This window comes from Acinonyx jubatus, chromosome B1 (assembly GCF_027475565.1).
Source record: "Acinonyx jubatus isolate Ajub_Pintada_27869175 chromosome B1, VMU_Ajub_asm_v1.0, whole genome shotgun sequence".
Classification (NCBI taxonomy): domain Eukaryota; kingdom Metazoa; phylum Chordata; class Mammalia; order Carnivora; family Felidae; genus Acinonyx; species Acinonyx jubatus.
The window spans coordinates 160,458,592-160,474,038 of NC_069382.1; the positions used below are offsets into that span (position 1 = coordinate 160,458,592).

The window sequence follows — 15,447 nt, forward strand, 5'->3', positions numbered from 1 at the left end:
CAAGCAAGCCGGGGAACTCTATTCTCTGAAATCATCACCATCTACATGTAGCCTGGAGCCCCTGCTACCTACTCCAAGTTCCCCAGCCTAGATGAGGGCTATCTTCCAAACAAAAGGTCATTAGAACACCCAGTAGTGTTTTCGATTCAAAGCTATACCAGCCACTATAATATTTACGATCTGTTTATAAGCTAAACTGACTCTGTCAGCTCAGGTCAGGCTCAGTGTTTGTATAGTTGCTGCAAAAGAGCCTAGCATTTCAGGAGGCAATCCCTAAACCTCTGCGATGGCCTTTGCTTCAAATGAATATGATCCTAAACACCTATGCAATGGTTTTTATCAAATTAATGGAATTTGTGTCTATAAAATAATTATGCAATATATCGGAAAGTTACAAACACGCTAAGCCGAAACATTTAACTCTCTGTGTGGAGTGATACACAGAATTGCCTTTTCACATTATCTTAAGTGAGTTCTGAGGCAGACACAGGAGACAGAGGCACGGGGGAAGTTGGCTGTTGCAGACGTCCTGTGGCAAGGTAACATGTCTGGTGGTTTTAAAACCCTAGGGAGAAAAACAAACAGTTCGTGATTATGGACACTTTCTCAGAATATCTCTTGGAAGGATCTAAATGAAACTGGGGTGATCAATCTGGGGTTACATCAATAAAACCTCTCGACTGGGAGTTCCTTCTGTGTCACCCATGGGACCTGCTCGGGCACCATCAACGAGAGGGCCCAGAAATGAAAAGGACGAAGTGGGGGGGTTCAAAGATGTTCCCTAGGAGGCAAAACATTCATTTTGCAGCACAACGCTGAGTACCAAAAAGAGCACTGAAAAGCACAAAACTTGTGCCGTCTAAACCATCCCACTTACTCGGCAATCCACATCTTATTGGAGAAGGACTCCGGCTTCGAGATACCTGGAAAATACAAAAGAGTAATGTTAATTACACGGTAGACAGAGCTCAAAGAATGAATCTTTTTCACATTTTCTTCCTAAAACCAGCTAGGTAGTTGTTCTGAGGTACTTTAGAACGATGATGTCACCCCTAAGGTTGAGCAATGCGATTCCTCTTATATTTCCTGAAGTAACGGGCGCTCGATTTGGCTTAAACTGTGTCACTGATTGAAATCTGGGCTCAGTTGCCTAGTCTGTTTGTTTGTTGTTTTAATGGCTGTGGAAGACTGGGAGATTGGATGCTCAGTGGCCATTGAATGGCCATGCTGAATTCAGTGCTTTCCAGAAAATAATAATTAATGGCATTATAATTAATTAAAATTAAAATGACAGAATACTCTCTGACAGACCTTTATATGAACTGTGTCATGTGTCCAAAACCCTGCCCCATTAAGGAAGGTCCCTGGGGAGCCAGAAAAGAATCATTTTTCCAAAACTCACCTTTGCTTTCACTAAGCAAAAGCCAACACCTCTACCTACAAACCTGTTATGGCTCAGAGATAACAGACTACAAGCAATGTTCTTGCTCTGAACTTCCACAAACTTTAGATAAATAAACACTAACAAAGATGACAGCTGTTCTGGATGCATCAAGACCTCGAATAAACCAAAAACTAGACCACTCTAAACATTTGTATTATATTTTTTATTCTCATCTAAAGTTTAAATTACTTGGTTCTCCTTGGGCACAAAGCAGGAAAGAGAAAGAAGGTGTGTGAAACATGTAAAAGGGCTTTATTAGAGGGACATTGCCCACCAATAAGTCTTCTAGTGAGAATCCAGAGGAAAAATCTGCCGTGGCTATAAGCACTATAGGTGTCTAATATTGCTTTTTTGGATAAGCCTTGCCCTCTTAGAATAAGGGGATTGTGATTTCTTCCAGGATAAAACTCTCAAGATTTCCTTTTCATTTATCAGTCCACTAAATGCACTATCCTTTTGCTTTTACCTACTATACTTATTCATGAATATGGATAAGTAAGTGATATCAAAATCTCCAAAAGCAGAAGATCTGTATCAGATACATGCCTTTTCCATTCTCAGGCCATTTCCCTTTTCTGGATATCTCTCCTCAATGTCCCAGCGCATTAAAATTCCAACCATTTTAACCAGTCAGATCCCCATGATCCCCTTCCTCACTATCAAGGACAGAAAAACTTCCTACCTTCTCTCATTGCTCTAGTCCTTCGTGCCTCTTGCATGGCCTGTGGCACAAACCACACTCAGTCACTCTGTTCAAATCATATCGATCTTCCTATATTGAAACCCATTCAGGGAAGAGACCATGTTTTCATCATTTTTGTGTCCCCCTCCAAATCTAGCATCCATCAGAAATAGAGGAGTATTTGATAAAGAGCATGCTGAAGTAACAGATGCTCACTAAACTCAGAAAAGTAGATCTTATTAATGGAGTGGGATGGCAGTTATTTTGGGTTTTGTTTTATGGAGGCAGTTGTGGAAGTTTATAGCTAGAGATGCATTGCTAGAGATTTCAGAGAAGTGGAGTCCTGCCAGATCTGGTTCTCCTTCTCCACCACTCTCCCTAAAACAAGACTGAACAAATACTTAAAGAATTTCTATTTGAAGAAACAGCAAATTGTTAGCCTATCTGGTGTTCACATGACGTGGTCCAGCCCTATATTCAAAAGGCATTGACTAAATATTATTTGTTGAATAAATTAACAGTGATACATCACAACAATGTTTTTGGTTTTCAGAAATGTTTTTGCTGTTATTTTTTAAAAATTTTTAATGTTTATTTATTTTTAAGAGAGAGAGAGACACAAAGTGTGAGCAGGAGAGGGTCAGAGAGAGAGGGAGACACAGAATCTGTAGTGGGCTCCAGGCTCTAAGCTATCAGGACAGAGCTCGATGCGGGGCTTGAACTCACAGTGAGATCAGACCTGAGCCGAAGTCAGACACTCAACCGACTGAGCCACCCAGGCACCCCTGCTGTTCTTTTTCTTAAAAAGAGGTACTAGTAATCCCCCCCAAGAACTAATACTCAAGGAGACTAATGTTATTCTTCCTACTTTGAAGTTTGGTGGAAAATTAATACCTGCAGTGCCCTTCATACAGTTTTGAAATCTAGACCATTTGAGCAATTTCTCCAAACTCATGCAATCTGTTTAAGAGAAATCAAGGACCTGTGCCCAGATCACTCCCATCTTCTGTTCAGAAGACTTTATCTATTAGCTCACTTTCATTCCAAAGCAAAAATAAAACTATGAAATAAGTGAAGACTATTATTCTTTGAAGTAATTAAGAAAAAAACTGCCTCTACTTCCTTCTTTCTAGAACGATAAACGCCTTAGCCCAAGATAGCATAAAAATTAGTTTGGGATTATCGCAACGAGTTCTCTTTCTACCTATAGACATACAATCACCTCTGGCATTGGTGACTTTTGAGGAAAAAAAAGTGTCAACCATTAAGATGCTTTGTGTAAAAATGGTTAGATACGCACCGTGCTTAAACCAATATGGCTACGGGGGCAGATGGGACTTAAACTCCTGCTTCGACATCGACTTACAGGTCGCACTGAATTCCACTAAAAAAAGAGAGAAATAGTCAATAGTTTGTGAAAACTTACATGGCCTAAAACGAATGTCTACCCCACAGAATGAGAGGTTCTGCTGTTATGATTACACTTGCCCATTACTGGGCAGCAATCAGCATGGGATACACTCTTCATTTCTTACAGCTACCCAATATTTGACAATAACTTGAGAGTATTTCTCAGATAAATTCCATTACAATGAACTTTGCAATATTCAAATTCTTGGTGCTAGAACTTTGTTTTGATGAGTAAATTGTTAGACCTACATTCAAACTTGTAAGTGTTGGGAGAATGTAAACCCCACGTGGGCAAGGATTTGGGCCTCTTTTGTTCACTGCTGAATCCCCAGCACCTGAACACCGTGCTTGGGTCATAAATAACTATTGAAAAAATAAATATTGTTGAATGAGATGAATTCATGAATGAGGGAGGAAGGTATGGAAGGAATGAACCACCACTGCTGCCCATCTATTAACTAAATCTTTTTCCTTTATTCCAAATCCTTCCTTTTAGGATCTTCATATTTTGTTTTAGGAGTTTAAGCTGGGAAAGGAAGGAAGTTGAAATGCCTGTTCGATGTAGAATACATGAATAGCGGCTATTTCCTCTCCCTCCTTTTCTAAGGAGGAATCTCCAGTTGGAATCACTGGAGAGAATCTCCAGTTGGAATTTATTAACAAACGGTGATTGTTGTAGGAGCAAGGAGCACGTTCTGTGAGGTTGTTCGTCACAGACCCCGTGTGGTTGTTGTCAGATCAACACCCCCCCATTTCATAGCACAAAATATTTTGTTGAGATACCATTCACTATAGTAGAATGTTTAAGCTGCAAACACCCTTAAGTTCTCTTAAAATACTCCACTCTTGTTCACCAATGTATGTGTGAAAAGCTGCTATGAAGCCCTTCCCTATTCTCTTGTTCAAAGAGAACAGGAACTGAGACCACCCAGATGGTGGCTTTGCACTGGACTGAGGAGCTTCTCTTCACAATCCACTTAACTCTCTCTAGGAAGGGCAGGGTTAAAACTCCACATGGGAACTATACAGAATACCCAAGCCCCTGTGGCCACCCAACACTCACCACAACACACACTCACACACTTGCACACCTACTACTCCATTTTGAAGGCTGCCCAATTATTTACCATGTTAAAAACATTTTACAACCAATGTATATAGGAAGCAACCCTCCAAAACTGATTGCCTGCTCTCTCCCCATCTCCTCTGCCGTCTTTTTTCCATCCCTCCCCCTTCCCTACACATCATACCAAGGAGAGAAAACAGAGTACATTCGTCATTTCCCAAAATGGATCTCTGTCAGTGAAACTTTGGCCAACTGTTTCCTGAAAGTTCATTGATCACTTCCAAATGCTTAGAATGAGAGAGGGCCTCCAATAAGATGAGCTCAAAGAGCTTTGCCCTTATAACAGCATATTTCTAAGGAGGAGGCAAATATGATGAGTTCCATCTTATAAAGAAAGCAACAAAGAAATTGCTGCCAGAAAATTATGAGGAATCACGGAAGCAACAAAGAAAAGTATCTCTTCTTTCCTAGCCAGTCCCTTTCCTCTCCTTTGTATGAAACCTTATCAAGCAACTCTTTATGAACTTCTTCTATAGAATCTCTGGGTTTATAAATGTTCTCGAACTTGTGAATCAAACACTTGGGATGAATTGTCACTATGCAAGGCCACCGTACAAAGGCCCCTCTCTTGGTGACAGCTTCTCCCTTCATAATGACACAGTCATTCTCCATGAGAGCAGGCCACACGTGATAGAAGACCAAGGGAGCAGTGAAATCGGAGTCATAGCTGCGACGGTACCTGTTTTAAACACACAAAAGAACAAGAAAGAGAAGTTAAGCAATGATGTAGCATCACTGGAGAAATGAACATTGGTGTAAATTTTTATTTGTTATCACGCTTAGTCGAGGTAAATATGGATACCGATTCTGTTATTGAAGACATGGTTGCGGGCTTTCAGAATAGGAACCGGTGATAACAAGCACCCGACATGGACTCACATAGAACAAGTCATGTCAGACTGAACTTATTCCTTCCCTTCTCAGGATTGTAAGAGTTACAGTACAGGAAAACGCTAGAGATGGAGACCATCTGAAATCCGGTAGGCATCCTACAACAATTCTCATGGTGTCTTCGTGGGCAAAATAAGAGAAATATAGGTGGATGATTGACTTAAGGAGGTGAATTACAAAGTGGTCCATATCCAAAGTAAGATAATTAATGAGTCAATGAGAACTTGAATGAAGGTGCTCTCTCTCAATCCCTTGATAAATAACATGTTCTATCAATGATTGCACGAAGTATAGAAAAATCACTCAAAGGTTAAGGATGGGTAGGAAAGAAGAAACAAATGACGGTATAAAAAATTAGCTCAACAGGCAGGAACAATAAGCTGAATCCAGTAAGATACCATGTAATGTGGATACGTATGAGGTCCTGAATTGAGTCTAAGAAGTGTATCATTGCACAGATAGGAGAAACGAAAGACTTAACCACAGTACAAGTAAAAATAACATGTTTCTGGGGGGGCGCCTGGGTGGCTCAGTCAGTTAAACGTCTGGCTCTTGGTTTCAGCTCAGCTCACGATCTCGCAGTTTCATGAGTTCGAGCCCCACCTCTGCTCAGCTCAATGTTGTAGGATCTCCATCTCTAGAATTGTCCTGTACTGTAACTCTTACAATCCTGAGAAGGGAAGGAATAAGTTCAGTCTGACATGACTTGTTCTATGTGAGTCCATGTCGGGTGCTTGTTATCACCGGTTCCTATTCTGAAAGCCCGCAACCATGTCTTCAATAACAGAATCGGTATCCATATTTACCTCGACTAAGCGTAATAAAAAATAAAATTTTACACCAATGTTCTGCGCTGGCAGCACGAAGTCTCTTGGGATTTCTCTCTCTCCCTCTCTCTGCCCTTCCCCCACTCGTACTGTCTCTGTCTCTCTCAAAATAAATAAACTTAAAAAAAAACCAGAAAAGAAAAAAATGAGTACAGATTAGCGGAATTAATAGAGAATAAGGGTACTGGTCCCTCCAGGCTGCTCAGCTCAAAACAGGGGACTACTTTCAGTGTGGACACGTGACAAGGAATATTCAGAAGAGCATGGAGCATAGGCCAAAGACACCCATCTATTTCTCAAGAAGTCTCAGACCCCCTTTATATGGAAAAGCCCAAAGCCATGAGACCAGAAGAAGGAAGACTTGAGCAATTGCTTTCGAATATGTGAAAGGCTGCCAGGGTTTAAAAAAAAAAAAAAAAGATTACACTTGTTCTCTGAAGTACGTGAAGTAGAACCAAATCCTCAGGCATTGTTAGGAACTCCAGTTCTAGCTTTAGAGCTTTCCAGAGGTATCAGCTACAGAGTGCCCCAAGGGGCAACATGTTCCCTCTGATGAAAAGCATAGAAGCCGGAGGCCCCCAAGGTCTGTGAAGTGTGCAGATTGCACAAAGTAAAGTGGATGAATATTTCTGCGTGGTTCAACACATTCTCCAAAGGAGAAAAGAAGAAAGAAAGAGGGATGACGATAATATGTTCCGTAAGGAAATCAAAAAGGTCAACTACAGTGTGACGTCCTAATTCCAGCTCTTCCAAGAGTGGACACGAGTTGGGAGCAATGATCTGAAAGAAACTAGAAACAGGACGATGGCAGGAAAATATGGCAAGCGAGAAGGTGATTGGAAACGCCATCACTGTGATTTGGAGAGGCAAAGGAAAGGTATGCAGTCTCTGTCGTTAACAAGCTTGTAGGGATATTGGGCCACCACCACCCTATGACTCTACGGGCTGAACAAAGACCCAAGAGCTAACATTTCCTGTGTGCTGACTACAGACGAAGCAGTGTCCTAAGTACTTTATCTGAATGAGCTCAACCAACCTTCTCCAGCCCTAGGAAACAGGTATTATTACTTCTCCCATTTGACAGAGAGGGCACTAAGGAACAGAAAAATTAAGTACCATGCCCCGGATTATATAGCTAATTGGTGGTAGAACTGGGATTTGAACCCAGGCAGCTTGATGTCAGAGCCTCAGACTTCAAGCCTCAGAGTGTTCTTAACCACAAGCTTGGCCCCCTCCCAATAGTCCCCAGCCATATCACTGGATCCCATAAAATTTCAGTAAAATGTTTTAAGTTCATTTAATTTCTTCTGGTTTATAAAAATACTTATCATGTGGAAGCTGATAGAAATCTAATGGTCCCGGGGCACCTGGGTGGCTCTGTCGGTTAAGCATCCGACTTCGGCTCAGGTCATGATCTCACAGTTCATGAGTTCAAGCCCCACGTCAGGCTCTCTGCTGACAGCTCAGAGCCCAGAGCCTGCTTTGGATTCTGTGTCTTCCTGTCTCTCTGCTTCTCCCCTACTCACACTTTGTCTCTCTCTCAAAAATAAATGAACATTAAAAAAAAAAAAAGGAATCTAATGGTCCCAGAAAGTCTACAGTAGTCATTCTCAAATGCTAGCATGCATAAGGAACACATATAGGTGTTTGTTAAATGTCAGATTTCTGAGCCCCATCCCAGACGTACTGCATAAAATACCATGAAGTATAATCCAGGAATCTGCCTTTTTAACAAGATCTGAGTAATTCTGACACGAGTGACCCATAGGCCATACTTTGAGAAACGTGGCCTAAATAATTCAGTAGAAACAAATAAAAAGTAACACACACTTGTATTTATATAGCACCCTTTTTAAAAGTGTTCCAGACAGGCTTCGGGTACTCATTAGTTCTGCCCAAGACCAATACCTTCAATGGAAATCATAATATCCCCTCTGAATCATGTTTGACTGAGAAAGAAAATAAACCCCAGGAGAAGGCTCTGCCCTGTAGTACGGAGAAGTATACGGCAGGACCTGGAAGTCAGGTCACATCTGTTGAGTTCCCCACCCAGAGTTCTTTGCCCTAAATTGTTTCCAGGAAATACAGATTGATTTTTTTTTTTTAAATCCCTTAGCTTCTGTTTCTTATGTCTCTTACTTGCAATCATTAAAAATTTCTCCATCAGCCCCAAATGCAATGTCTAGGGGTGGGTCTAAAGTCTGCATTGCAAAAGCAATGCAACATATCTCCTGGATGAAGTCACTGAGGAGGCAAAAGTCAACTTCAGGAGGAAATGAAATCTTGGGATTGACATTCATGGCTCGGATCACGTCCTGAAAAACAAAGAGATGGCATTGGCTTGTTACCAACCTGTGACAAGAAGCTCCATCACCCGAAAGAGGTTATGACTGGTGGGGGGTGGGAAAGAGCTCGTAAACTACAAAAGCTGTACATGTGTTAAAGGAGAAAGGCTCACTGCTAGAGACGGAGGAAAGATGATGCAGAGGACCTACAAAAGGGCCAAGAGAATTTGGCCCCCCCCAAAAAAAAAAGAAAAAAGAAAACACCCTTTGAGGCTTTTATTTATTATTTCCTTATGTTTCTATTCTGGGTAGGTAGAAGATGTGCCAACGTGCTCATAATCTATAATAACAGCAATAACAATAAGCTTGCCCTTATTGAGCGTTTACCATGTGTCAGGTCTTGTGCTAAGCAAATTACTTGCTTTTTTTCATTTAATCCTCTCAAGAACTCTGTGAGGGTGATGACCATTGTTGCTATAGAGACTGGAAAACTGAAGCACAAAGAGGTTTTTAAGTAAACGTGCAAGGTCACACAGCCAGCAAGTGGCAGAACTAGGAGTGCAAATCTACACCTGCCTTCCCCAAGGCCATGGCTCTTAAGCACCATGGCATTCTATCCCTAATCTTAAGGGCTCGTCTAAAGAAGAGAACTATAAAGGTCGGACTATTTTTCCCCCGCAAAATGTCTAAGAAACCGCCAAGCACGCCGGGTTCTACAAAGTAAATCGGACGCTATTCTGTTACATAAAAGCAGTACTAAGCACTGGATGGATTGCTGAGTTATTAGTATTCCATGTAAAGAGCAGCAACAGAAAACCAGTCCCACTAAGAGACCCACCACTTACGTTAACACTGCTTTGGGAATCATAGAGATCCAGATGACAAATGATATAATCCGAGACGGCATCCTCAAAGTTACTGCACCCTGCGTAAGATGGTGTCAGCGATTTCCTCACACGGATCTTGAAGTGTCTGAATGCCATTTTAGCGACGTGGAACGCCTCCTGCACGTAAAAAATGCAGCAGATTTATTAGATAGAAGAAGGGAAGTACGGAGGCCCAAGGTAAGGAAGAAAGAATACCCACCAAAGATTCAACAGCAAATGGGTCCTCCGATAACTAAACACAGTTGATCAAAACTGATTTTAATCTGGGAGAAAACACAGACCTCAGTTTTGAAAAGTACACAAATACATATATGACTATGCACCTTCACTAATTCCCAGACAGGTGATCACTGTTCCGGGAATCCCGAGTGCAGGAGGCAGGACAGTGCAGAGGTTTAAGGAAAGAGATGGCCTGCGGTTGCATAAACACTTAAAAAGTGCCGATGGAGTCTATGATCCCACAGCAATATCATATTACTGGTCAAGAAATGAAATTACCAATCTAGTGTTTACGTTATACACAGACACATATCAAGTGTCTGTGGCATGTTTCCTGGCATACGTTAATTCAACAAATATTTATTAAATGCATGTCATGTAGTAGGCACTGGGAAAATTCAGTTATTCGTGAAACACCCTAGAACCCTAACTTCTTAATGAAATAAGCCAGGGCTGGCAAACGTTTTTCTGTAAAGAGCCAGAGAGTAAATATTCCAGACTCTCCCTAAACTACATACAATGTCTTGTCAATTTTTTTTTTTTTTTTTTTTTTTGGCAACTGTTAAAAAATGTAAAACCATTCTTGTATTCTTAGCTGTCTAGTGGGATTTTTCTTAGAAATACGGGCCTGGACAAGATCTGGGCCACAGGTCATAGTTTGCTGACCTCTGAAATAAATTAATGCAGAATAAAGTTCAGTGGACCCTGATAATGCTGCTGTCCCACCAGCGTGTTGTTTTGTTTTTAAATATTGACTGTTCTCGGGGCTCCTGGGTGGCGCAGTCGGTTAAGCGTCCGACTTCAGCCAGGTCACGATCTCGCGGTCCGTGAGTTCGAGCCCCGCGTCAGGCTCTGGGCTGATGGCTCAGAGCCTGGAGCCTGTTTCCGATTCTGTGTCTCCCTCTCTCTCTGCCCCTCCCCCGTTCATGCTCTGTCTCTCTCTGTCCCAAAAATAAATAAAACGTTGAAAAAAAATTAAAAAATAAATAAATATTGACTGTTCTCATTTGTCAGAATGGACTCCTACTGGACTCATTTCTCCTAACGGACTCTTAGAACGAATACATTTGCTTTGGGAATTAAGGATTATATACGAGCACTCTTAATCCGCCGTACTCAAGTAGCTGATACTCCAGCAGGTTCAGTAACTACTCTCAGTTAAGTAAACAGAAGAGTTAGCACAAGCACAGTCTTCTGATTTTTCTGAGAACAAAAGATCAACCACGTGATAGCCATCAGCAGTAACATCTCCCCACTGGTGCACCTAGGCACACATTGGAAATTTCAGTGCAAATCAGCACAGCATATACTCATTTGAGATAATCCTGTACTTACGGATATTTCTTCAACAAATATCTGGTCGATAGAAATATCAGTATATCTGAATAGTTCGTGATTGTGAAAAACTATGCATCCCCAATATCTGCCAAGGAAGAAAGGAAGGCAGGAAGCCAGCCTGCCAGCAAATGGACATGCCGCCCTCCTCCCGCGACCCCAGGATCAACCAGCCCTCCTAAGCCGTCCTGTTCACAGCTGTCTCCCCGCTGCGCCCCAGGGCCTCTGCGCGCAGCCGCCGCAGCGTCACCTACCACGGTGGCGACGTAGATGATCCGCTGCACCGTCTCAGCTTTGTCGATGCAGCGTCGAAGCAAGCACTGTGCATCCAGGCGGGCCTGGGAATAGGCGTCGCTGAACCGGGACAGGAGGGCAGCCTTGCGCGCCACGCTGGACGCTTTGGCGCGGTTCGGCGACGGGCTCCTGACCTTGGCCACTGCGGTGGAGGGGCTGGCGGGGCGGCTGCGGCTGCGGCTGCGGCTGCGGCTGCGCGGGGCAGGGCTGGGAGTGCGGCTCCGGACCGACCTGTGCACAAGCAAGAAGCAGCCAGAGAAGCAGTCTGATGCACGCCTCCCTCGGTCCTGCCGCAGGTGCTGCAAGATACCGGGAGGCCCGCGCCCCGCTGCGGGCCCAGGAGAGCCGCTGTCTCGGCGACCTCTCCGCAAGGCGTCAAATACGCGCTCAGACACTCTGTATCTGCGTGGTGAGCTCGCACCTCATGTTATCCTTTAAGCAGCCCCGGGAGGTCAACATCGATTGTGGGCCATTTTGCAGCTGAGGAACTCGAGGCTCCGAAAAGTTAATAGGGTCCCAAAGTAAAGTAACACCGCTAGCGAGAGCCGGAGTTAAAGAGATCGGCTTGTCAGTGTTTCTTACCCCAACCTTGGGGCACTAGCATATCCGCAGAGGCCTTATGGTATAAAACGGGATGAACACTGAACAGAGAGAAAGATCTGAATTCTCTCTCGATAGCAGTGGGACCGTTTGCACTCATCTCGTCTCTCCAAAGCCTAAAGTTTTCACCTACAACATGTTCGCCCTATTTCTGGGCGGGAGTGGGGGGCTGAAAGAGGCGGTGAGCTAAAACAGGGGGACGTACTTGGTGAATGGTAGAGCCCTGTTAGCAGTGAAACGTATTGCTATCAAGTATAAATTGTCAAAGGAAAGGGGCCCCCAGAGAGGGAAGTGTTACAGAAGAAACTGTGAAGCAAATGGTAATACAAATCCCTCTCTGAAGGTGGAGAAGGAAGCTGTTGCTTCCTTCTGTCAATGGCAGTCTGTCTGACGATTTCCATGGTGCAAGAAATATTCCCATGGTGGCCAGTTTCAAGCTGTTAATGTGACATCACCCCGAACTGGGAGTTATTAGGCAGAAATGCACAGAATCAGTTCCTGGGGGCCCGTACAAGCTGGTGCCACCACAACATAACAGAGTGGCTCTCAAAACTGGAAAACTAAGGTGGCATTTAGGGGAATGGGGACCAGGTGTGGGAGTGGCTTTGCTAGCCTGAGTCAGGCCACTCCGTGGGGCTGAGGGAGGTCACAGGTGTTAAAAAGAACAACCAGGGGCACCTGGGTGGCTCAGTGGGTCAAGCATCTGACTTCGGTTCAGGTCATAATCGCATGGTGTATGAGTTCGAGACCTACATTGGACTTTCTGCTGTCAGTGCAGAGACTGCTTGGGATTCTCTCTCTCTCTTTCTCTCTCTCTCTCTCCCCTCTCCCTCAAAATAAATTAATAAACTTTAAAAAAAAAAAAAAAGAACAAGGAAAAATGCTCCAAGACAAACATCCTGCTTTGTCCTCAGTTAACTCTGAATGACGGGTCTTAGCATTCTGTCCGTCAGTAGAAACGGATGTCACAAGAACACTTACCTACACGCTCCATGAAACCGAGTGAGATACAGCAAGTAAAGTGACAGGTCATCATCCCAGAGAGAGGACTCCCAGGCCTCAGAGAACAGGACCCTCATATCAGGGAACATTCTTTCAGCCAGGGCACCACCCATACATTAAAGGCCCACCCAAATCGGCTTTCAAGCCAAAGAACTTTCCCCTCACATCTCTCAGTTTCGTTCCTTGGGCTTCAATGTCAGCCCCAAATTAACTGGTGCTCGAGCTCTGGCAATCCAGGAGGCATTTCCTCTCTCTGGAAGGGCGCAGTTCGAGCACACAATCCCTTCACAATTCAAAGTTTCCCGGATTGGAGGGGTTTGGGTTCAGGCTGTCATTCCACGTTTTTTCCCAGCCACCCTTGGACCGCTACCAAAAGGAGCTTAAATGAAAAGATCTATAAGAATTTGTCCGACCTTCCTTGGAGTACAGATTTTTCAGCGGACAAAACCGCTATCTCGTCCTTCAGCGTCTGAAGCTGTTTCTCATAATCGGATATCACTTCGGTCCGGTGTTCTGTGCTCCTCTTGTCCAGGACCCGCTGCTCCAACTTCCTCTGCTCTGAGGTCCTGGGCTCCGAGCTTCTGGAGTCCACACTCCAGTGCTCTGGGCTTCTGTGTTCTAAGTTTTTGTGGCGGCTTTCCTCCTGGGCCTGAAGAGATTTAAGCCTGCAAACAAAAATCAAGGTGGAAGCGCATGTGGGTGGCTCAGTCGGTTAAGCGTCCAACTTCAGCTCAGGTCATGATCTCACAATTCTCACAGTTCGCAGGTTCGAGCCCCCACAATAGGCTCTGTGCTGACAGCTCAGAGCCTGGAACCTGCTTCAGATTCTGTGTCTCTCTCCCTCTCTACCGCTTCCCTGCTCGCACTGTGTCTCTCAAAAATAAATAAATGTTAAAAAAAATTTTTTAAATAAAAAAAATAAAGGAAGAAAGAAAAGAGAGGGAAGCAGCGATGAGGAAAGGTAATAACAACTGGCATACCTAATGACCGAGGCTGCTCTGCTTAGTATGCCCGTTACCGCATTGGACAACTCCGATGGAAATACACAGGCACAAACACAAATCAGAAAAGAGCAGAATTGCCAGGGTCAGAATGCTACCCGCCCCCCCCCCTCCACTTGCATGAAAAGAGATTGCTGAAAATAGAATATGCACACAGATCCTCCAACAAAAGCAGAGTGCACCTATAGTCCTCCTGTTCTACATTTGGCTGGTCCCACACAGAACTCTGGAAGCACTTGACCTCCCAAACCTAGGGCCAGAAGCTGGTCTTATCTTCATTAGCTCTTTGACTCTCTGAACAGATGGATATGGCTGGGGGGGGGGGGGGGATAACAATAGAGATTGAACAAGACCCACAATACTAGGTGGAACAGTGAACTTGTAAAAATAATGTATTCTAGAGACAAAGCTTCAGAAATACAATTGGCATTCTTATAAAGATAAAAACAGGTGTGACTAAAACAGTAGCAAAGCCACACAAAGAGTATGTGCTGTGATGAAAAGGACAGTGATAGAAGGTGAAAAGACAAGGGCTAAGATTAAGAGGGAGGCAAACCGTAAGAGACTCTTAAATACAGAGAAAAAGCTGAGGGTTACTGGAGGGCAGGGGAGTAGGGGGATGGGCTAAATGCGTGATGGGCATTAAAGAGGGAACTTTTCAGGAAGAGCACTGGGCGTCACATATAAGAGATCAATCACTGGGTTCTACTCCTGAAGCCAAGACTACACTGTAAACAAATAATTGAAAAAATAAAAAATAATGCCAGAAAAACGAGAGAAGTACACAGAGAAGCTAGAAATGTAATAGCAGAATTAAAAGCTGCGCTGGCAACAGTAAAGAACAGAATCGCTGCTACTGGAAAGCACTGAGTTATATGATCACAGAATTTGAGAAGGTCTTTCAAATAGGAAATAAGAGATGAAAACCAAGGCAAGAGGGGAGATAGAAGTGGAAAATTGACCACTACTCCCAGCTATAGTGTGGAGGTGTTCCTGAAGAAATCAGAACAATGGAACATGTTTGAAGGCAACAGAAAGGTATTTGTGCGTGTGTGTGTGTGTGTGTGTGTGTGTGTGTGTGTGTGTGTGTTTTAATACAACTCCCACTTCCTTTCTGCGGGGGAAAAATCAAAAATAATATCAAGGAAGCTATATCACCTTACACCTGTCAGAATGGCTAGAATCAAAAAGACAAGACAGAACAAGTGTTGACAAGGATGTGTGGAAAAAGGAAGCCTTGTGCATTATTGGTGAGAATGTAAACTGGTGCAGCCAGTGTGGAAAACAATATGAAGATTCCTCAAAAAATTAAAACTTGAAATACCTTATGATCTAGAAAATTACACTACGGGGTATTTGCCCAAAGAAAACTAAACATTAATTTGAAAAGATACATGTAACCCTATGTTTATTGCAGCATTATGTACAATAGCCAAGAAATGGA

The 15,447-nt window shown here is 43.4% G+C and overlaps 1 protein-coding gene across 5 annotated transcripts in view; it reads right to left on the bottom strand.

Annotated features, from left to right (window-relative positions):
• Positions 1–402: 402 nt before the first annotated feature.
• SPATA18 (spermatogenesis associated 18) overlaps positions 403–15,447 on the bottom strand; it is a 35,771-nt gene continuing 20,726 nt past the window's right edge. For 3 of the 5 annotated variants that reach the window (XM_027056641.2, XM_015072292.3, XM_027056650.2), the window contains 8 exons: positions 13,416–13,667; positions 11,361–11,631; positions 9,511–9,669; positions 8,520–8,695; positions 5,218–5,341; positions 3,427–3,510; positions 878–923; positions 403–565 (listed from right to left, as the gene is read on the bottom strand). In XM_027056641.2, the coding sequence (XP_026912442.1) occupies positions 558–565; positions 878–923; positions 3,427–3,510; positions 5,218–5,341; positions 8,520–8,695; positions 9,511–9,669; positions 11,361–11,631; positions 13,416–13,667 (1,120 nt within the window). In that variant the 3' untranslated portion in view covers positions 403–557. Of the gene's footprint in view, positions 566–877; positions 924–3,426; positions 3,511–5,167; positions 5,342–8,519; positions 8,696–9,510; positions 9,670–11,360; positions 11,632–13,415; positions 13,668–15,447 lie in introns of all 5 variants that reach the window. The other 2 variants (XR_003419260.2, XR_003419252.2) reach the window with 2 other exon arrangements.